The following is a 20,843-nucleotide window of genomic DNA, read 5'->3' as shown; positions in this document are numbered from 1 at the left end:
TATTTAATCCTGTGCAGTTACTGATGTTTTTGATGGTTTTCTTACTCTGTTGATTATTGAGTGTTAAAATCTCTGTTCTGGCTAGCGCCGCGGCTCACTAGGCTAATCCTCCACTTGCGGCACCGGCACCCCGGGTTCTAGTCCCGGTTGGGGTGCCGGATTCTGTCCCAGTTGCTCCTCTTCCAGGCCAGCTCTCTGCTGTGGCCCGGGAAGGCAGTGGAGGATGGCCCAAGTGCGTGGGCCCTGCACCCACATGGGAGACCAGGAGGAAGCACCTGGCTCCTGGCTTCGGAGCCGTTTAGGGGGTGAACCAATGGAAGGAAGACCTTTCTCTTTGTCTCTCTCTCTCACTAACTCTGCCTGTCCAAAACAAACAAACAAACAAACAAACAAACAAAAAAACAACAAAAAACAAACAGAAAACTCCATTCTGTGGATTTTTCTGTTCTCCTTTCAGTTCTATTAGTTTTTGTTTTATTTGACACAGTATTACTAATGCACACATGTTTACAACTGTTAGGTCTTCCTGGCAGTTTACTCTCTTATCGTTATAGTATGTCCCTCTTTATCTCTAGTTATGTTCTTGCTTGAAAGTCAAACTCATCTCTATTACTTTAGCAATAACTGCCTTTTGGGGGGGCAAGAGGAGGGGTGGATGTGGGTGTATCTTTCCATTTTCTTTCAGTTTTTCTGGGGCCTTGTATTTAAGGTAAATCTCTCATGAGCAGTTAACATTTATTATTGCCCCCTCCTCTTTTTTTTAAAGATTTATTTATTTGTTTATTTGAGAGAGAGAGAGAGATTTTCTGTCCACTGGCTCACTTCTCAAACGGCTGCAACAGCCAGGGCTGGTCCAGGCTGAAACCAGTAGCCTCATTTGGGTCTCCCATGTGGGTGCAGGGGCCACACTACTTGGGCCATCTTCCACTGCCTTCCCAGGCGCATCAGCAGGGAGCTGGATCAGAAGTGGAGCAGTAGGGACCTGAAACAGCGCCCATATGGGATGCCAGCACTGCAGGCAGCGGCTTAACCTGCTTTGTCACACATCGGCCCTGTTGTTTCTTTTTACTTCAGTGTGTCATTCTGATTTTAAACTGGGATTTTGTTTACATTCATGTAATTATGATATATTTGAATGCAAGTCCTCCATGTTCATTGTTTTCTGTTTGTCTCATATAGTCTGTGTCTCCCCTCCCCCACTCCCTTTTTTGCCCCTTTCTGGATTATTTTTTGTTTTGCAGTTCCCCTGGGCTTGTAGTTCCCCTGGGCTTGTCTGTTTTGTAGTTCCCCTGGTTTTACGTCACTTTATTGAACTTTTAGTGGTTACTCTTGATGTCAGTGAATTCGTGATTTTTTGTTGTTGTGAACGATTTATTTATTTGAAAGACAGAGTGACAGAAAGAGGAAAGATAGATATGATATTCCATGTGCTGTTTCACTCCCCCAAATGCCTACAGCAGCCAGGTCTGGGCAAGCCTGAAGCCAAAAGCAAGAAATTCCATCCAGGTCTCCCACATGAGTGGCAGGGGCCCAAACACGATAACCTTCATCTGTTGCCTCCCCAGGTACATTAGCAGGAAGCTGGATCAAAAGAGGAGTAGCTGGGACTCGTACTGGCACTCTGATGTGGAGTGCAGGCTTCCCAAGGAACATCTTAACACACTGAACCACAACACTTGCCCCAAGTTATCACTTTTAATGCTTCCCAAATAATGTAAAAACCAAAGGGGGCCGGCGCTGTGGCATAGTGGGTAAAGCAGCTGCCTGCAATGCCGGCATCCCATATGGGTGTCAGTTTAAGTCCCAGCTGTTCCACTTTCGACCCATCTCTCTGCTATGGCCTGGGAAAGCAGTAGAAGATGGCCCAGGTCCTTGGGCCCCTGCACCCGTGTGGGAGACCAGGAAGAAGCTCTTGGCTCCTGGCTTCAGATCAGTGCAGCTCCGTCCATTGTGGCCATCTGGGGAGTGAACCAGTGGATGGAAGACCCCTCTCTCTCTGCTTGTCCTATCTCTGTGTAACTCTGACTTTCAAATAAAATAAATCTTAAAAAAAAGAAGCAAAGAATACTTAGCTTTCATTTATTCCCTTTTTGTCTTTGCATTATTATTATCGTGAATTTTTACTCTTTGCATTCTTAAGCATATTATGGGATGTAATTGTTTGTAATGTTTTATATAGTCCAGTATTTATTTGTGGACTCTCATGTTACTCTTTCCATTGCTCTTCCATCCCTCTTAAATATCTGTGCTCTGCTCTGGGGCCATTTTACTTCTGCCTAAATAATTCCCTTTAATATTTAAAATTGTCTTTCTTTCTTAGTACTTTTAGTGTAAGTATGTTAGAAGGGAATCATATGAAAACTAAAACATATTCATTTTTCCTTCATTTTAGAAGAATATTTTTGCTGGACATGGAATCATAGCTTAGCATTTTTAGAAGTATATCGCGGGAGCTGGCGTAGCCAGCGTTGTGACGCAATGGGTTATTCCGTGCCAGTATCCTCTAGGAGCGCTGGTGCGGGTCCAACTACTCGACTTCCAGTCCAACTCCCTGTTAATGTGCCCAGGAAAGCAGTGGAAGACGGCCCAGGTACTCCACGTGGGAGAGCTAGATGGAGCTCAGGCTCCTCGCTTTGGCCTGGCCCACTCCTGGCCATTGTGGTCATTTGGGGAGTAAACCAACCAATGGAAGAGCTCTCTCTCTTTCTGTTTCTACATCTCCCCCCCCCCTCTCTCCCTCCCTCCCTCTCCCTCTCCCTCTCAAATAAAAAAGTAGGCTGTAGGTTTCTGTGTTGAGAAGCAGAGAGTGTGCCCGCTCCCATCAGCTGGCTCACTGCCCAAAGGCCCACAGCGGCCCACAGCGGCCCAGGCTGGGCCAGGCTGAAGCTGGAAGCGAGGAACTCAATCCGGGTCTCGTGTGTGAGTGGCAGGGACCCAGCTACTGAGCCACCCCTGCTGCCTCCCAGGGTGTGCCGCTGGCAGGGAGGCTGGAGGCGCGTGCTGAACCCAGGCGCTCCAAGACGGGATGTGGGGTGTGGGGTGTGGGGTGTGGGGTGTGGGGTGTGGGGGTCTCTTCCCGTAGGCCGGATGCCCTCCCCAAGTGAGCATCTTTGCTTCAGAGTCGAGCTGCATTTTATCCCCGGCTGCATGAGACAGCAGATGCTTCGTTTGGCTTCTCCGCCTCTTAGTCACTGCTTTCTGCTCAGGTTCTGAGCTTCTCTACCGTTCGGCTTTGGCAATGAGAATTGGCACATGGCTGTGGGGAAGAGTAGCAGAGCCTATGGTTTTTTTTTTTTTAAGATCTATTTTTATTGATTTGAAAGGGCAGTGACAAGGAGAGGGCCAGGGCCACAAGCCTGGGACTGCATCCGGGTCTCACTCATGAGTGCCAGGGCCCAGGGATTTGGGTCACCTTCTACTTTCCCAGGCACATGAGCAGGGAGGTGGATTGGAAGCAGAGCAGCCAGGACTTAAGCTGACGCTCTGACGCGGGATGCTTGCATCAGAGGCAGTGACTTAACACCTGAGCCACACAGGGCCAGCCCCTAGCTTTTGCTACTGTGCTCACCTCAGTTAGCTGCTTCCTGTGACTTCTCAAATGCTGCCAGATAGAAGAAATAGTCCTGTGAGGGTACAGCGTCCATTTAAACAGCTGGTTTGCATTCAGGACATACATCTGGTTCCTTCTTGGCAAATAATGCTTGTTATTTAAGGGCCAGAGGCGGAATCCTCCTTTTGTGGCAGTTTTACTGGTGTATGTTGCACTTCATAGACTAACCACTGGTTCTCTGAACAGCTGCAACTACTATACCCCCTCTCCACTGGGGTGGGGATGGAGGCTTCCTAGCGAGAGTGGACCACTGCCCAGAAGCTAGTCCTACCCCATTACCCGTAACTAGGGAGTAGAGACCGGCTTCCCCCACCCTATTCTCCATCCCTGTCCTTTCCAACAGTAACAAACCACTCACTGGGGGAGGCACGGAGAGGAGAACTCGCATCCTTACTGCCCGGACCCCTCTCTCCCTGGATTTTGTGGATGAATGACTGCACTTATTTTGCTAAAACTTGAGGTCGAGTTTGTCTTCTGGCAGCAGAAGTCAGGGCTAAATAAAGAAATCAAAGAAATTGGTTTATAACTGTTTTGTTCCATGTAAACGTCATCAAAATAATCAAATTCAGCATCAGATTTAGTGCAGTTTTTGTTCAGAGCTCTTACTGCCCCCCCCCCTTTTCTTACAGTGAAGAATGAGAGTCTGGAAAGCCTGAAGCAGAAAGAGTGTTTTGGAGTGGTCAGTGTGAGGATTGTAGTTCACGAGTGGCCTATGACCTCTGGTTCCGGTTTGCAACTGCTTGTCATTCAAGCAGAGGTCGTGGAGCTTGATGGCAAGCAAGTAAGAAAGCATGCTTTTCAACTGAGCTTGTGAGGATGTACGTCTGTGCCAGGTGTCATGCATGTGTTCAGTAAAAGTAAAAAAGTTACCCATGTGTTGCCTGGATCCAAACATTTAGAATTTTTGTGTACTTACTTTAGCAATTGAAGTGTTAATTTTTTAGAAATTGCTCATATCCCTACATGTGTGTATCACTTTAAAGATATTGTGAACACCATTCAAGAGAGACAGCACTTGGTTCCTAGTCCTGCTGCTGTCTCTCTAAGTGTCCATGCGTAATGGGATGAAGCAGGTTCAGCCTGCCAGAGAGAGTGCTAACACAGAAAGTGGTGAAAGTCCTAATCCAGTGCCCCAACCTGGAGGTGAGGGGAGGAAGACAAGTTTCTTAGTTACAGGGAGGAAAAAATTGGCTTTTAAAATCTTACGGGGCTGTGCCATTATTTAAACAGTAGTGAACCTAGTTTTTCCTTCATAGGCTCAACCAAAGGACGTTACCGAAGTTGCTATTTTAGTTAAGAATCAGCAGACACTCAGACGTTCAAGCTACACGCGCCCGCTGGAGGCAAGCGTGCTGCACTCTCTGTCGCGGGGCGGCGACGCTCTCTTCACCCTTCCCAGCCTCTCCAAGAAAGGTACTGGGGGTCGCTCCTTGAAGAATTAAGCAAGTTATGTTTTCAGTTGGTAGCTTTGTAGAGTCCTCGACTTCGTAATGTCTACTCCATTGGTGACAGCTCAGTTGTAGCCAACACGTTTGGAAACAAGCTGCTTTTAAAAATGCTGTGTATGTGTGTCACTTTATGTGCATTCGAGGACTCGAAGTCCATTCCGAGCCCCGGTAGAATGTGATGATTCTGGTTGTGTGGTGCCTTTGTCCAGTAACCGGTCATCCTAACTGTTAGGGGTTTCAGCCACAACCGAGAGCGACGCCCAAGACCACGCTGAGCAAAGAAGTTTCTAGGGCGAAGAACTGCTGGGAGCAGCCTCAGAGGGAGAGGAGCTCGGGGCTCCTGTGTAGGGCTGGGGCTTTGTAGGGATTTGTGTGAAGGAAGTGGAGATGGGTGGAGAGGGGTTGGAGCGGCCGAACAAAGGCATGTGGGGTGTGGGATGTGGGATGCGGGCTAGAGCAGTGGGAGAGGACCCCAGACACCGTGAGACAGGTGCTGCCAGTCGCTGGGGCAGTGACGGGGACCGGGAGGCGCAGGGTGTTTCCCTGATTTGCAGCTGAGACAAACTGTGGGAAGGGTGAGACTGTCCAGGCCACAGCACCCGTGTGTTTTTGTCTTCCTGATTCCAGGAGTGGGGGGGCGGTCTCGGACCTGTGTGGATTCAGGACTCTCACACTTACCCTGGCTCTCACCACAAATATGTAGGAAGAATATGGCAGAGGTTCATTTAGAGGAAGAACTGTTCCGTTTTCTACTGTTCCATAGCACTTTTTATTTCATAGTTTTTTTCATAGAATTTAAAAAATGTCGCCAATTTATGTGATAAAATCGTAACTGTTGTATCCCCTTCTAACTTCCTTAGTTTACACCTTCTGGCATTTAAATCAGTGCATAATCAAATATGTTTACTTCTCCTCCCATGGGACAATATTTGCCCTTTCTGTCCTAAACGTCATGGCGGGAGAGGCCCCAGCGCGTCCCCTGCTCCCCGATGACCTTGCTCTTCCTCCTCGGTAGAAAGTGCTGCTTCCCTGCAGACCACCAGCCAGTACCTCATCAGGAACGTGGAGACCACCGTGGATGGAGACGCACTACCTGGCAAGTTACCCGAGACTCCTCTCAGAGCGGAGCCTCCGTCTTCATATAAGGTGAGCCCAGTGTGTAGTGGCACTCTTTCTGTTTTTAACTCTTTGTTTATTTTCACTTACTTTAAAGGCAAAGCAACAGAAAGATACACACACACATGGATCCACCATCTGCTGCTTCCTTCCCTAAATGTCTGTAGCAGCCAAGGCTGGGCCGGGCTGGGGCCCGGAGCCCGGAACTCCATCCGGGTCTCCCATGTGGGTGGCAGAACCCTGAGCCCTTGAGCCATCCTCTGCCTCCTAGGACACATTAGCAGGGAGTGCGGACCCAAACCAGCACTCGGATGTGGGAGGTGGTTATTCCAAGCAGCGGCGTAACAGCTTGTGGCACAGTGTCTGCCTCTTTAGTGTTACCTTTTCCTGATGTTATCATAAGCATTTATGGTTATGGTGAGGCACAGACACTGGCATATAAAATGACTTGGAGGTGCCAGTGTTGTGGCTTGGTGGCTTAGCTGCCAGTTGTGATCTTGGCCTCCCATATTGGAGTCCCAGCTTCTCCGTTTTGCATCCAGCTTCCTGCTAATGCCCCTGGAAAGCAGCAGAGGATGGCCCAAGTGCTTGGGTCCCTGCCACCCACGTGGAAGACTCAGATGGAATTCTGGGCTTCTGGCTTTGGCCTGGGAAGTGAACCAGGGGATGGAAGATCTTTCTGTCTCTCCCTGTCAATCAAATAAATAAATGTTTAAGATGGGGTAGAAACCATCACTGGCTGCAATGGTCAATGCTAGGCCAGGCTGAATCCAGGAGCCAGACGCTTCATCTGGGTCTCCTACATGGGTGCAGGGGCCCAAGCACTGGGGCCATCCTCTGCTGCTTTTCCAGGCACATTATTCCCAAAATAATGTCTCCTTAAGTGACCAGAGTCTAGGGTTAGTCTCAAAGAACAAGTTCTCATGGAAGGTTGGGGTTGCTGGAGGAATCCAGGTCACTTTAGTGGTCTGGCCTGTGGTCCCCTGATCCTGTCTGTCCCACCACCCTCAGCAGCCCAGCCCAGAACAGGCTCCACAGCTAGGGCCATCAATTTCACCTGAGCTTTCTTCTCTCTCTCAAAGTACAGAAATGTATTTTGTTCACAGTGAACTTGCAGTCCATTCCAAAAGCTACCGATGTTTGAGTCTTCTCTTGTCGGGTGGCTACTACTAGAAACAGACTGTTGATGTGGCTCCATTTTGTTTAGGCCAGCCTAACTCACCTCATCAAGTAGCTGTTATCTTCACTTGATTTGTAGTCAAGACAGCAGTAAAAATAGTTTTAAAGGATGTTAACATTTCTTTGTATTGTTAGAACACAGTCTTTCTAATTGTAAAAAATGTTGAGGTACTGTTTAGAATAAAGTGCACCCAGTTTTGATCAATGTGGGTACCCATGTAACCACCACAATCGAAATAGAAAATCCAGTTACCCCAGAACACGTTAGGTTTATTCTTAGAGTTCAGTGGAACTCGCATATTTAACTACAGCTCCTTTTGTAGGTGATGTGTCAGTGGATGGAAAAGTTCAGGAAGGATCTGTGTGGGTTCTGGGGCAGTGTCTTCCCACTCTTCTTCATGTTTCTGAACGTCGTGGTGGTTGGAATTATGGGAGCAGCTGTGGTAATAACCATCCTAAAGGTGCTCTTCCCATGGTTTGATTACAAGTGAGTATTTCTCTTATTTTTATAATGTTAATGTTTCCAATGCTTAAAAAGTGATTTATGCTTACTTTTATTTTAATGAAATTCGGGGAGTGAACTAGATTTCTCTCTCTCTCTCTTTTATTCTCTCTCTCTTACTTTCCTGCTGTTCACCTCCTCTCTTTCAAATAAATAAGTCCTTTAACAATTTTGCAATGTACTTTATCAATAGCAGGGCACTGTGGCTGCTTTCTTGTAATAAAAGGTTTAGTCAGTGTAGATCCACGAGGAGCAGTTAGGAGAAAGCATCCCTCTCCGTCTCCGTTCTTCAGTTCTCATTTTTGCGTGTAGTATTTGTCATTGTCAACTAAAAGATGCTGGATATCTTTTATTTCAGGTCTATGTATTACTAGATAATTAAAATTATTTATCAACCTAGATTCTTTTTTTAATGTATAATAATTATTTTTATAAATACACCTTTAAGAATATAGTGATTCTTCCTGCCATGCCCGCCCTCCCACCCACACTCCCACCCCTCTTCCTCCTCCCTCTCCTATACCCATCCTAGACTCTTTTTTAAAAAGACTATTTATTCGAAAGGCAGAGTGACCGAGACACATGGAGAGAGATCTTCCACTGGTTCACTCCGCAAATGACTGCACCAGTCGGGGCTGGGCCTGGAACTCCAGCCGGGTCTGCCGTGGGGTGGTGGGGCCCCAGGCGCTTGAGCCCTCATCTGCTGCCCTCCAGGAGGCATTAGCAGAAAGCTGCCTTGCAGGCAGAGTAGCCGGGACTCAGACTGGCACCCCGATAGGAGACGTGGGAATCCCAGGTGCTGGCTTCACCTGCCGTGTCACAACACTTGTTCTTCCTACTGGACTCTGTTAATTGTCCTGCTGTTTCCTTTTTTCACTTAAGACAGTGGTACCCAAACTTCCCTGGTTCATAGCATCCCTAGCATGTCAGTAATTATCTTTCGATGCCCCTATCCAGGCCTAACGAAATTTTTATTCTTAAATTGCTTACTCATGGGATGTGTATGCCTATAGGGCACTACGTAATACCTTGTTATCTTACATGGGACACTGTCACCCTCATTTCCTGTTCAACATAAGCTTTTGCACAGTAACCCTACAGTCAAGATTGCAATCACCCGAAACCCAGCTGTGCAGAGATGGAGAGACACTCCGTGGTCCCTCTGTGAGTCTGCTCTCCAGCCTAGGGGACCCAGGGCGTTTGGGAACCAGCTACTTCAGATCTTTCCCTATCAGGGCACTTACAGGCGTACTTATTCTTTTTTTTTTTTAATTTCAATTTTTAAATTAGTTGTTTTTATAAAAAAGATTTATTTATTTGAAAGGCAAAGTTACAGAAAGGCAGAGGCAAAGAGAGAGAGAGAAAGCGAGAGCGTGAGCCAGAGAGAGAGTCTTCCATCTGCTGGTTCACTCCCCAAATGACTGCGATGGCCAGAGCTGGGCTGATCAGAAGCCAGGAGCCAGGAGCTTTTTCTGGGTCTCCCACGTGGCTACAAGGGCCCAAGGACTTGGGCCATCTTCTACTGCTTTCCCAGGACTTAGCAGAGAGCTGGATTGAAAGAGGAGCAGCTGGGTCTTGAACTGGTGCCCATATGGGATGCCAGCACTGCAGATGATGGCTTTGCCCACTATGCCACAGCACCAGCCCCAGATTAGTGTTTTTTTTTTTTTTAATGGACAAATCCTAATAGCATATGGCTTCCCTAGTCTTTTTAGAGCTGTATAGTTTTAAGAGATAGGAAAAACCAGTATTTTCCCTGTTCTCTACTTTGCCACTGGTCACCAGTGTGAGGATAGGGATTTCTCTACCTCTCCCTGCCAGCTGGTTCTCCAGTGGATACCAGCTGGGTGTCCTCGAATTCAATTCAGTTCTGACACTGTCTACCTGGGGTAATAGCAGATTGCATGCCTCAGGCTGTAGCCTGTGCTTCTGACCAACTGGCTGTAAACTGAGGTTCCCACGAGCCCTTCTTCTAGTTTGATTAATTTGCGAGGACAGCTCACAGAACTTGGGGAGCTGTTGACTGTTTATTATTATGAAGGCTGTTAAAGATGAGCGGCTGGATGGGTAAGATGCACAGGGTGAGGGATGGTGAGCAGGGGGGGCTGGGCTTTCATGCCCTCCCCCCTGGAACTTCACGTGATCAGCTGTGTGGCGCTCTCAGCCCAGCCCAGCCCTTCTGCTTATGTAATAGAGGCTCCATTGCATGGGTCTAACTGATTAGGTCATTGACCATTGGTGATCAGCTCAACATCCAGCCTGCCCCCTTCCCTCCCCACCCCTCTTTACGTCCATCTGTCAGCTGGAGGGAGATACAGAAACTGAGACCTTCCCCCATTCTGTACGCGTAAGAGCATGGGTCTCTTCTCTTGAGGGGGGCATGTTAGGTAGGAAGTTAGAAATTAGCCTGTGTGTGAGGGGCCTAGGGGAAACAAAGCGTCGGCAGAAGCTGGGAAGCAGCCCAGTATTTTACACTCCAAAGTCTGCCCAGACCCCGGTAACGGTGGTCTCAGCCTTCCCCCAAGGGAAGCTCCCCAGGAGAATCCTCCCTCCTCAGCACCAGATGGGTTACCTGGCCTAACATTGGGCAAAACCCCTCACAGCCCAGGGGAGGCGCCTCTGCCCAGCGCCAGGTGGACTGCCTGGTCCGACAGCACCGAGCAGTGAGGCCGGGAGGAATTTCACCCAGCCCACACTCAGGAGCCCGGCGTATGGTCTCCTTTAAACCACGTAACCTTGCCTTCCCCTGAGTGACTGGGCACTCTCAGCTTCTGTCCCATCCATTCCAACGATGCCCTACCTCATTAAACCTTGCTACCCTGCTTCCCACTGCTCTCTCACGTCTGAATCCTTTCTTACGTGAAGACCAGAACCTATTCCACTCTTCTCTGCTAACATTGTCATTAGTGATCTGCACTGACTTGGAGTGTCACCTTCTTATAAATTCTCATGTACATTAGTCTCTCTTCTGTTCCACTGTTCTATTTGTTCCTGTGCCATTAGCACAGTTAATTACTAATTTTTTTTAAGATTTATTTGAAAGGTAGAGTTACAAAGAGAGAGGGAGAGACAAAGAAGAGAGATCTAGTCCACTTGGTGCCTGGGAAGGCACCAAGTACAGGGCCCCTGTACCTGCTTGGGAGACCCAGAGGAAGCTCCTTGCTGCTGGCTTCAGACTGGCACAGCTCCAGTCGTTGTGGCCATCTTGGGAGTGAACCAGGGAATGGAAGACACCTCTCTCTCCCTCCCTATCTCCCTCTCTCCCTCCCTCCCTCCCTCCTTCCCTCTGCCTACATCTCTGCCTCTCTGGAACTCTGCCTTTCAAATAAATAAATACATCTTTAAAAAAAATTGAAGCAGTCCGTGCTTATGTTTTTGCCCAACCTGTGGAAATCCTTGGAGATCTGTGCTTACTCCATCCCTTGCTTTCTTGTAGTACCAAGTAAATACACTTCCTCTGTACCTTTCTATTCCCTCAGTCAGTCTGATGAAAGTGAACTTGGGGCTCAGAGTTTGTACAAATGAAACAAAAGTACCTTACCTTAGGGATATATTATAATATAGCATCTTTCTAAGTGGAGGAAATATTTTTATAGCAAATAATCACCTTATATTTCAGAGGAATTCTTCAGTTGGATCAAGTGAATGTTATACCCATGACAGCTGTCAACTTATATCCTGATGGACTGGAGAAAAAAGTGGAAAACCTTGAAGACAAAGCATGTACTGAAAACATCTCAAATCATGCACTCTGAATTCGTCTGTTGGCTTGAAATCTGCCATTTGAATATAATTTTCTTTAAGTCATTAAGAACCAGTTTATAGAGAGAGAACTTGCTAAATTCCTAAGAGGGCTTGAAAATTCACTTCATGGTGCCAAGTTAAAATTCACCTTACTCTATAAAAGGGGTAGTTGCTCAGATGAATTGTTAAGGAAAATCTGAACAAAGTGGAAGGCATGTGAAGAGACTTTGAAATTACCAAAAAGAAAAAGGCAAGACAAAATGCCAGTGTGCCAATAACTTTTCAAGGTGCCTTTGCTAAGAAAATGATCTCCACTTATTTACTGTAATATATACAACTTTATGAAAAGCACTTTATGAAATTCTAATTTAAAAGCTCAAAAACTTAACACTTATTTTTTTATTCAGTACAGTGTGCCTATTAAGTTTGTGACTTGGTATAAAAACCACTAAAATGTATTATTATTTGATTGTATCCTGTACCACGACCCCTTACCCTCAAACATGCCAGGATTTAAAAGTAGTGACATCTTGTCACTCTAAACTGTTTTGAGGAAAAAGTATAGCCATTTTGGTACAAATTTATATAAAACCTAGTGAGAATTACCTATATGAGAATTACTTATGCACAGATGCAAGGATAGCTCCTATCACTTATACTGGCTGAAACCAGGGCTCAGACGAGTTAATGAGTCCATCAGTGTCATGGGGAGAGAGAGAGAGTGTGTGTGTGTGTGTGTGTGTGTGGTCTTACAGTTCTATGTATACTGCTTTATATTATGGCCTAGTACATTTAACTTTATTCCATGTGATACTTTATTTCATTAAAAACATTTTGATTGCAGCCATCATTTTAAAAACATTGTCCCATAAGCAATGGCTAGTTTTGTACACTTTTTTTTTTAAGTGTAGTTTTTTGACAGGGCGATGAAGACACAGAGCACATGTTCTTATCTGCTCGATCTGCTGGTTCACTCCCCAGACACGCATGCCTCCCAGGGTCTGCATTAGGAGGAAGCTGGAATTGAGAGCTGAGATGGGACTTGAACCCAGGTACTCTGATGTGGGAAGTGGGCATCTTGATTGCCAGGCCAAACGGGTACCCCTAAGCCACTCTACTACTTAGGCTAAATAGGTGTGTGTGTGTTGCAGGGAAGGGTGACAGGTACTAGAATGAAGGAGTGATTTCGTTTTTTTAATAAACTTTTTTTTAAAGAAAACTTCTTTAATCTGAAATTTTTTGAGAAACAGTCCCCATCTTCTAGCTTACTCTCCAGATGCCCACCAGGAGCCAAAACCCCAATCCAGGTTCTCCACCTGAAAGGCAGGGACCTACTCACTTAAGCCAGCACCTGTTGCCTCCTGGGACCACATTAGCAGGAAGCTGGAATCAGGAGCAGAGCCAGTACTCAAACCCAGGCACGCTGATACAAGATGTGAGTGTTTGTAACTGCTAGGTCAAATGCCTGCACCTGATGATTCATTTTGCTTTTTTTTTTCCCTAAAATATTTATTTATTTGACAAGTAGAGTTACAGACAGTGAGAGAGAGAGAAAGGTCTTCCTTCCGTTGGTTCACCCCCAAATGGCTGCCACGGCCGGCACTGCGCCGATCCAAAGCCAGGAGCCAGGTGTCTCTTCCTGGTCTCCCACGCGGGTGCAGGGGCCCACACTTGGGCCATCCTCCACTGCTTTCCCAGGCCAAAGCAGAGAGCTGGACTGGAAGAGGAGCAACGGGACTAGAACTGGCACCCATGTGGGATGCTGGTGCCACAGGTGGAGGATTAACCTAGTGAGCCACGGCGCTGGCCCCTCGTTTTACTTTTAATTAGTACTTTTCACAAGGTGACTGTTCCTATCTTCTTATTGTTAGAAGAATAAATAATGGCATACAATTCATAAGTTGATCTTAAAGTAGAAAATCTTTTATTTTCTTCCTCATTGCATAAGTTTATTATTATTATTATTTTGACAGAGTAGATAGTGAGAGAGACAGACAGAGAGAAAGGTTTTCCTTTTTGCCGTTGGTTTACACTCCAATGGCCGGCGCACTGTGGCTGGTGCACCGCGCTGATCCGATGGCAGGAGCCAGGTGCTTCTCCTGGTCTCCCATGGGGTGCAGGGCCCAAGGACTTGGGCCATCCTCCACAGCACTCCCGGGCAACAGCAGAGAGCTGGCCTGGAAGAGGGACAACTGGGACAGAATCCGGCGCCCCAACCGGGACTAGAACCCGGTGTGCCAGCGCCGCTAGGTGGAGGATTAGTCTAGTGAGCCGCGGCGCTGGCCTGCATGTTATTAGAAAGGAGCAGTACGCCAAATGATGACAGGGTCTCAATTCTCCCATTAACCGTAACTAGATTCTAGCAAAGAAAAAAACTGAGGAAGCCAAATGATCTATTGAAAATTATAGGGGCGGCCATTTGGGGAGTGAACCAATGGAGGGAAGATTCACAATCTCTCTCTCTCTCTCCCCCTCCTCTCTGCCAGCCATGGCAGCCATTTGGGGAATGAACCAACAGAGGGAAGACCTCCCCCCCCCCCCCCCCCCGCTTCACTGTCTATAACGCTGTCAAAAAAAAAAAAAAAAAAAAAAACCTGTAGGCTTTGCCATCAACAGATTCCTATCTGGGTTTTTTTTCTTGCCACTAAGACTTGACCACAGCAAAGTGCTCAATCTCTAATCTCTTCTATGGCTGGGTGGCTTTTTTTTTTTTTTTTTTTTAAAGATTGACTGACTTGAAAGAGTTGAAAGGGAGAGCGGGAGACAAGAGGGAGAAAGTGAGATCCTCCATCTGCTGGTTCACTCTCCAAATAGCCACAATAGCCAGAGCTGGGCCAGGCTGAAGTCAGAAGCCTGGAGCTTCTTCTGGGTCTCCCACATGAGTGCAAGGCCCGAGCATCTGGGCCATCCTCTGCTGCTTTCCCAGCTGCATTAGCAGGGAGCTGGATCGGAAGTGGGGCAGCTGGGACTCGCATCAGCACTCAAATGGGATGCCAGTGTCACAAGTGGCAGCTTGACCTGTGCTACAATGCCAGCCCCAGCGATTTTCTATAAGTAATTGTAAGTGGAAATCCTAATGAAAATTTTAAACCACTAACTTTTATATATTTTATTTTTTACCATTAACTATTTTAGTTAAAGTAGCACCTTCAGTGAATGAGCTAATGAGTCTGATTAGAGTGCAATGAGCAGCATTGGCTTAAAAACACCTACTTGCCTGCAGCACAGCCATTTATGTGGGTAGAATAAAGCAGACAAGATTGTATTTTCCTCTCTTAAAAAAGCACAGTAAAATGAGGTTGGTCAGAAGAGGAGGGAAAGTGTGCTGAGAGCAGGTGGGAAGGAGGCACATATGGGGCATGGACTGAGCCGTATTCACTGCTCGTGTAAAGTGTTCAGGAGTCTTCAGCTGCCCACTGGCTTGCCTAGGAAGCTGGAGTCGGCATTACTGTACTCCCTGGAAGAAATGCTGGCAGTTCACTGTGGGAGAGAAGATGCTATACTTACAGGAATAAAGCCAGACCATTTTCCAAGCTAATTAACTAACAATATTTGTGCTGCAGCATTTGTAGCCACTGGAAGAGAAATCAGGTAATGAAAAATTAAAACAAATTTTCAGCTTAAAAAATTGCCTTTATTCAGAATCTTTTTTTAAATCTTATCATTATGAAAGTTTAAAAAAATATAGCACTCAGTGCAATGAAATACTACATTTAATTATTTTCCAAAGACTTAAGGCAGATTTCTCACAATTTGCATGTGAGAATTTAGCATGATCCAAACTCAAATATCCATTTCTCGTATCTTTCAATGTCTGCAGCCGACACTGACTTAGAAACCTTTTTTAAAGCCATTTCAAAATCTTCCATAGTTGTAGGCATGTGCATTTCTTCTCTTGAAAGATTCCGGATTTCTTCTGGAGTCAGACCTTCAATACGCCTTCTCATAGCCATCAAGGATGCATCCCTAGTTGTAAGTTAAAATCACAAGTTATTATTTTGACGAGATATAAGAATTCTCAATGCATGCACTGTAAAATGGTCCAGCTGAGATGCTATTAAAGGGGCAGATGTTCAGATGCCTGTGTGCTCCGCTGCAGTACCTGGGTCACACTTAGGGCTCCTGACTCTAGCTTCCTACTATGCAGATGGTGGAAGGCAGCAGCAATGGCTCAGTGAGGTTCCTGCCACCCAGATGGGAGACCTGGGTGGAGCTCCTGGCTCCAGCCCAGCCTGGCCCAGCCCAGCCCAGCCATAGCCATTGTGAGCATCTGAGGAGTGAGTCTGTCTGACTCTCAAGTAAGATTTTGAAATCTTTTATATTTATATATGTGTATTGCTCAGAATTGTATATTGGAATACAAGGCCTGGTCTGAGTTGTGTTTCAGCAGTTAAATCTTCCAGGATGAAATGAGGAGGATTCTAATCAATGTAAGTAATTAATTAGCATAAAGCCCAAGGAGAAAAGGTGCAATAAAGAACTAGCAAGTGAATTTCATTACAAGTGTTAACTGAAATCAGGAGTAGGCATCACAAAGGCAAAAGACCACCTGCTGGTAGGAAATTATTTTCTCCAGGGAGCGTGAAAGCCAGCTCATCAAGGAAGGAGGTTTCTCCTTTCCTGCTCTGTTAGAGGAACTTCACACTCTAGTACAAGGGCACCTCAAAAAGTTCATGGAAAAGTGAAATTAAGAAATGCTCAATTTGATGCAAAAACTACAGAGCTCCCATCTGCTGATTTACTCCTCAGATGCTCACAGTGGCCAGGGCTGGGCTGGGGCAAAGGTGGGAGCTTGGGAATGCAATCCAGGTCTCCCACGTGAGCGGCATAACTCAATTACTTGGGCCTTCAGCGCTGGCTCTCAGGGCTCTGCATTAGCAGGAAGCTGGAATCAGCTGGAGCTGGTTTTCAAACCCAGGTACTCTGACAGGGCATGTGGGCATCTTAAGTGCCTGTACCAGTGTAAAAACTTTCAAATCCATGCATGGGGTTCTTAATTCATAAATTTTTTGAAGACCACTTATATGCCTGGGTCTCAACATTTTTTGGCATCAAAATAAACACATGAGAGGCAGAGAGACCAATGGAGCTGCCAGGCACTGGTTCACTCCCCAAATGCCTGCAAGGAAAGCCTGGGGCAGGAAGTCGACCTAGGCCTTCCTCACCCCATCACCTGGGCCCTCACTGCTGCCTCCCCAGTCTTCATTAGCAGGAAGGTGAAGTTGGGAGCTGGGAATCAAACTCAGACACTTTGATATGGAATATGGCCATCTTAACCAGCATCTTAACTGCAAGTCCAAACACTTGCCCCAAATTTATTTTTCCTACTGTCTTCTACAACTGTGTTGAAGCACTGTTTACAGCTGCTTTATGTATACATGTTATTGCTAATCCTGGTAACTCTCTGTAGTATCCTGTCTTGAGAGAAAAACCAGTACAGTCAAGCCCCTTGCTAATCTGAGCCAATACCTCAGATTAGGATGAAGCCTACTAAATCTCTTTACCTGTCACATTTAGGATACGTTAACTGAAAACGAGACTGTCCAGGTAGGCCAAATCAATGTAGTTATTACAGTCATTTCCTATATTACAGTACAGAACGCACCAATAACCTAAAATCTAAGAGAATTACTGATTTTCCACATTTTCCAGAATGTTCTCAATTTAGTTTCTTGAATCTGTAGCTTCCAGATATACTACAGACTTCACGGCCATGAAAGATCCCCAAATATCACACTAACACCTGCTCACAGTTAACTTTCATGGCCGGCTCCGCGGCTCACTAGGCTAATCCTCCGCCTTGCAGCGCCGGCACACCGGGTTCTAGTCCCGGTTGGGGCACCGGATTCTGTCCCGGTTGCCCCTCTTCCAGGCCAGCTCTCTGCTGTGGCCAGGGAGTGCAGTGGAGGATGGCCCAAGTCCTTGGGCCCTGCACCCCATGGGAGACCAGGATAAGTACCTGGCTCCTGCCATCGGATCAGTGCGGTGCGCCGGCCACAGTGCGCCGGCCGCGGCAGCCACTGGAGGGTGAACCAACGGCAAAGGAAGACCTTTCTCTCTTTCTCTCTCACTGTCCACTCTGTCTATCAAAAATAAATAAATTAAAAAAAAAAAAAAAACTTTCATGACCCGACTACAGACTGTAGTGTGGATCTCGACTCTTCATCTATCTTAATTTGCCAGAAACGTGTCATAGAAGTATATACCCACAAAAACCTATGCTTCCGAAATGATACGTACCTGCACACATTGGTAATGTCCGCACCTGAATAACCTTCCATTTTTTCGGCTATACTTGCAAGGTCAACATCATCAGCCAATTCCAGCTCACGCAGACTTATTCGTAGTAGCTCCTCCCTGCCTTTTGCTAATGGTAGAAACATTTTAAAATGTAAGCCTTCAACATAAAAACAGTGTATTGTTTTTTCTCCTCTGCTTTGTGTGAGGAGTTATTTTCCAGTTCTTAAAAGCTGATTTGCCTGAAATTTCAAGAGCCATTCCTCACTGAATTTTTAATATTTAGTATCAAGGCTCGCAGGCTCTAGATAGAGCCAAAGTAGTAAAATGAGGGAAGACAGCTGGCCTTTCTTACCTGTCTAAGGACAGCTACTTTATACCAGACATTAAATTAAGCAAAACAAGCTGAGGATTTACAGGAGCTCTCCCGATAAGATACAGATGAACAGACCTGATGGTAAAGGAATATAGATGCGCTTTTCAAGACGTCGTCTTAAAGCCTCATCTATGTCCCAGGGAAAATTAGTGGCTGCCAGAACCATAACCATTTTGGAAGGGTCATCATTTTCAGAAGCACCTCCAACACCTAAAAGAAGGATAAGGGGAGAAAATAAAATGATGCAAAATAAAGTTCAGCATTTAAAAATTATCAAGTATTTAGTACAGCAATTATAGGAGTATAGTTTACAAGCCCCTTAAGACTTAGAAAGCCAACTGTCCGCAGCTGGTCAGGGGGCACATTTACATTTAGCCTGACGGTAATGATGCCTGCAATTCCTATACAGGTGTGGGTTCAATTCCAGTTCTGGCTCTGGATTCCAGCTTCCAGCTAATGGAGATCCTGGGAGTGAGCAGTGATGGATCAAGTAGCTGAGTTCCTGCAACCCACCAGCAATGGTAGCTCTTTCTCGGCTTAAATAAATAATTTTTAAAAGTTCACAGAGGGTGGGCTGGCGCTGTGCCCCCACATGGGAGACCCGGAGGAAGCTCCTGGTTCTTGCCTTCGGATTGGCACAGCTCCAGCCATTGCAGCCAATTGGAGAGTGATCTATCGGCTGGAAGACCCCCACCCCCCACCCCAGCCCAGGCTCTCTGGCTCTACTTTGCTCTGTAACCCTCTTGGCTTCGGATCTGCACAACTCTAAACATTGCAGCCGGTTGGGGAGTGAATCAGCGGATGGAAGACATTTCTCTGCCTCTTCTCTGTGTAACTCTGACTTTCAAATAAATAAGTAAATAAACCTTTAAAAAAAACCCATTCACAGAATATGAAATTAAAAGATAACCTAGGGGCAGGGACAGCGCTGTGGTGCAGTGGGTTAACACCCTGGCCTGAAGCACCGCATCCCTTATGGGTGTCGGTTCTAATCCTGGCTGCTCCACTTCCCATCCAGCTCTCTGCTATGGCCTGGGAAAGCAGTAGAAGAGACCCGGAAGAAGCACCTGGTTCCTGGCTTCAGATCGGTGCAGCTCTGGCCATTGTGGCCAATTGGGGAGTGAACCAACAGATTGGAAGACCCCTCTGCCTCTCCTTTCTCTGTGTAACTCTGACTTTCAAATAAATCTTAAAAATATATATATATAACGTAGGGGCTGGCGCTGTGGTGCAGCAGGTTGAAGCCCAGGCCTGAAGCGCTGGCATCCCATATGGGCGCCAGTTCTTGTCCTGGCTGCTCCTCTTCCGGTCCAGCTCTCTCATGGCCTGGGAAAGCAGTGGAAGATGGCCCAAGTCCTTGGGCCCCTGCGCCCGTGTGGGAGACCCGGAGGAAACTCCTGACTTCAGATCTGCGCAGCTGTGGCCATCTGAGGAGTGAGCTAGCGGATGGAGGACCTCTCTCTTTGTCTCTACCTCTCTCTGTAACTCTCGTTTTTCAAATAAATAAAATAAATCTTTAAAAAAAAAAAAAGATAACCTGAATGAATTTTCCATGAACTTTTTTAAGCTCCCTTTTATATGATATTGTAATCTAAAAAAATTGAGGGGCTGGAGCTCTGGCGTAGCAGGTAAACCACTGTCTGCAATGCCGGCATCCCATACAGGTGCTGGTTTGAGTCCCGCTGCTCCACTTCCGATCCAGCTCTCTACTATGGCCTGGGAAAGCAGTGGAAGATGGCCCAAGTCCTTGGTCCCCTGAATCTGTGGGAAGACACAGAGGAGGCTCCTGGCTTCGGATCAACGCAGCTCTGGCCATTGTAGCCAATTGGGGAGTGAACCAATGGACTGGAAGACCATTGCCTTCGGATTGGCACAGCTCCAGCCATTGCAGCCAATTGGAGAGTGATCCATCGGCTGGAAGACCCCCCACCCCGCCCCGCCCTAGCCCAGGCTCTCTGGCTCTACTTTGCTCTGTAACCCTCTTAGCTTCGGATCTGCACAACTCTAAACATTGCAGCCGGTTGGGGAGTGAATCAGCGGATTCTTCTTCTGCCTCTTCTTCTTTCTCTGTGTAACTCTTTCAAATAAAAAAAAAAGAGAGAGAATTGGGTTTCTGTGATATGCTAAAACTATGGCTCACAATGGATTTCATCATTGAGGCTGGCGTTGTGGCATAGAGAGTAAAAGTCACCACCTGCAATGCCAGAATCCCCCATGGGTGCCAGTTCATGTCCTGGCTGCTCCACTTCCCATACAGTTCCCTGCTAATGGCCTGGGAAAAGCAGCACAAGACGGCCCAAGTGGTTGGGTCCCTGCACCCGTGTGGGAGACCTGGATGAAGCTCCCGACTCCTGGCTTCTTGCCTGGCCCAGCTCTGGCTGATGAAGTCATCTGGGGAGTGAAACAGCGGGACTGAAGATCTCTTTCTCTATGTCTCTCCCTCTTCCTTTGTAACTCTTTCAAATAAATAAATAATGAATTTTTTAAGAAAAAAAAAGCTACCTATTAAAGTGTTTTTCAAAAGATATAAAATCAAGGCTGCTTTATTTGTATTTATTTCTATTTCACCATGGCTAAAAAAGAGATCACCATATATGTCAAAAGGTGCCCTGGAGATGGTCACTATTTCTG

At 46.5% G+C, this 20,843-nt stretch overlaps 2 protein-coding genes across 34 annotated transcripts in view; one reads left to right on the top strand and one right to left on the bottom strand.

Moving 5' to 3' along the window:
- The window catches only part of GINM1 (glycosylated integral membrane protein 1), a 40,051-nt gene extending 19,307 nt beyond the window's left edge, over nt 1-20,744 (top strand). For 3 of the 31 annotated variants that reach the window (XM_070073431.1, XM_070073426.1, XM_070073444.1), the window contains 7 exons: nt 2,393-2,590; nt 4,240-4,391; nt 4,867-5,023; nt 6,071-6,204; nt 7,677-7,840; nt 11,475-11,578; nt 19,877-20,744. In XM_070073431.1, the coding sequence (XP_069929532.1) occupies nt 2,393-2,590; nt 4,240-4,391; nt 4,867-5,023; nt 6,071-6,204; nt 7,677-7,840; nt 11,475-11,578; nt 19,877-19,971 (1,004 nt within the window). In that variant the 3' untranslated portion in view covers nt 19,972-20,744. Of the gene's footprint in view, nt 1-2,392; nt 2,591-4,239; nt 4,392-4,866; nt 5,024-6,070; nt 6,205-7,676; nt 7,841-11,474; nt 12,459-12,521; nt 12,819-19,230; nt 19,744-19,876 lie in introns of those variants that run through there. The other 28 variants (XM_051836838.2, XM_070073449.1, XM_070073456.1 and 25 more) reach the window with 24 other exon arrangements.
- The window catches only part of KATNA1 (katanin catalytic subunit A1), a 39,117-nt gene continuing 33,485 nt past the window's right edge, over nt 15,212-20,843 (bottom strand). For all 3 annotated transcript variants that reach the window (XM_017338340.3, XM_002722435.5, XM_008249907.4), the window contains 3 exons: nt 18,288-18,422; nt 17,840-17,966; nt 15,212-15,565 (listed from right to left, as the gene is read on the bottom strand). In XM_017338340.3, coding sequence (XP_017193829.1) covers nt 15,367-15,565; nt 17,840-17,966; nt 18,288-18,422 — 461 coding nt within the window. In that variant the 3' untranslated portion in view covers nt 15,212-15,366. The remainder of the gene's footprint in view (nt 15,566-17,839; nt 17,967-18,287; nt 18,423-20,843) is intronic.

The sequence above is a fragment of the Oryctolagus cuniculus genome, chromosome 5, assembly GCF_964237555.1.
Source record: "Oryctolagus cuniculus chromosome 5, mOryCun1.1, whole genome shotgun sequence".
Taxonomy (NCBI): Eukaryota; Metazoa; Chordata; class Mammalia; order Lagomorpha; family Leporidae; genus Oryctolagus; species Oryctolagus cuniculus.
The sequence above is the reverse complement of the archived record's forward strand: the minus strand, read 5'-3'. Positions and strand labels throughout refer to the sequence as shown.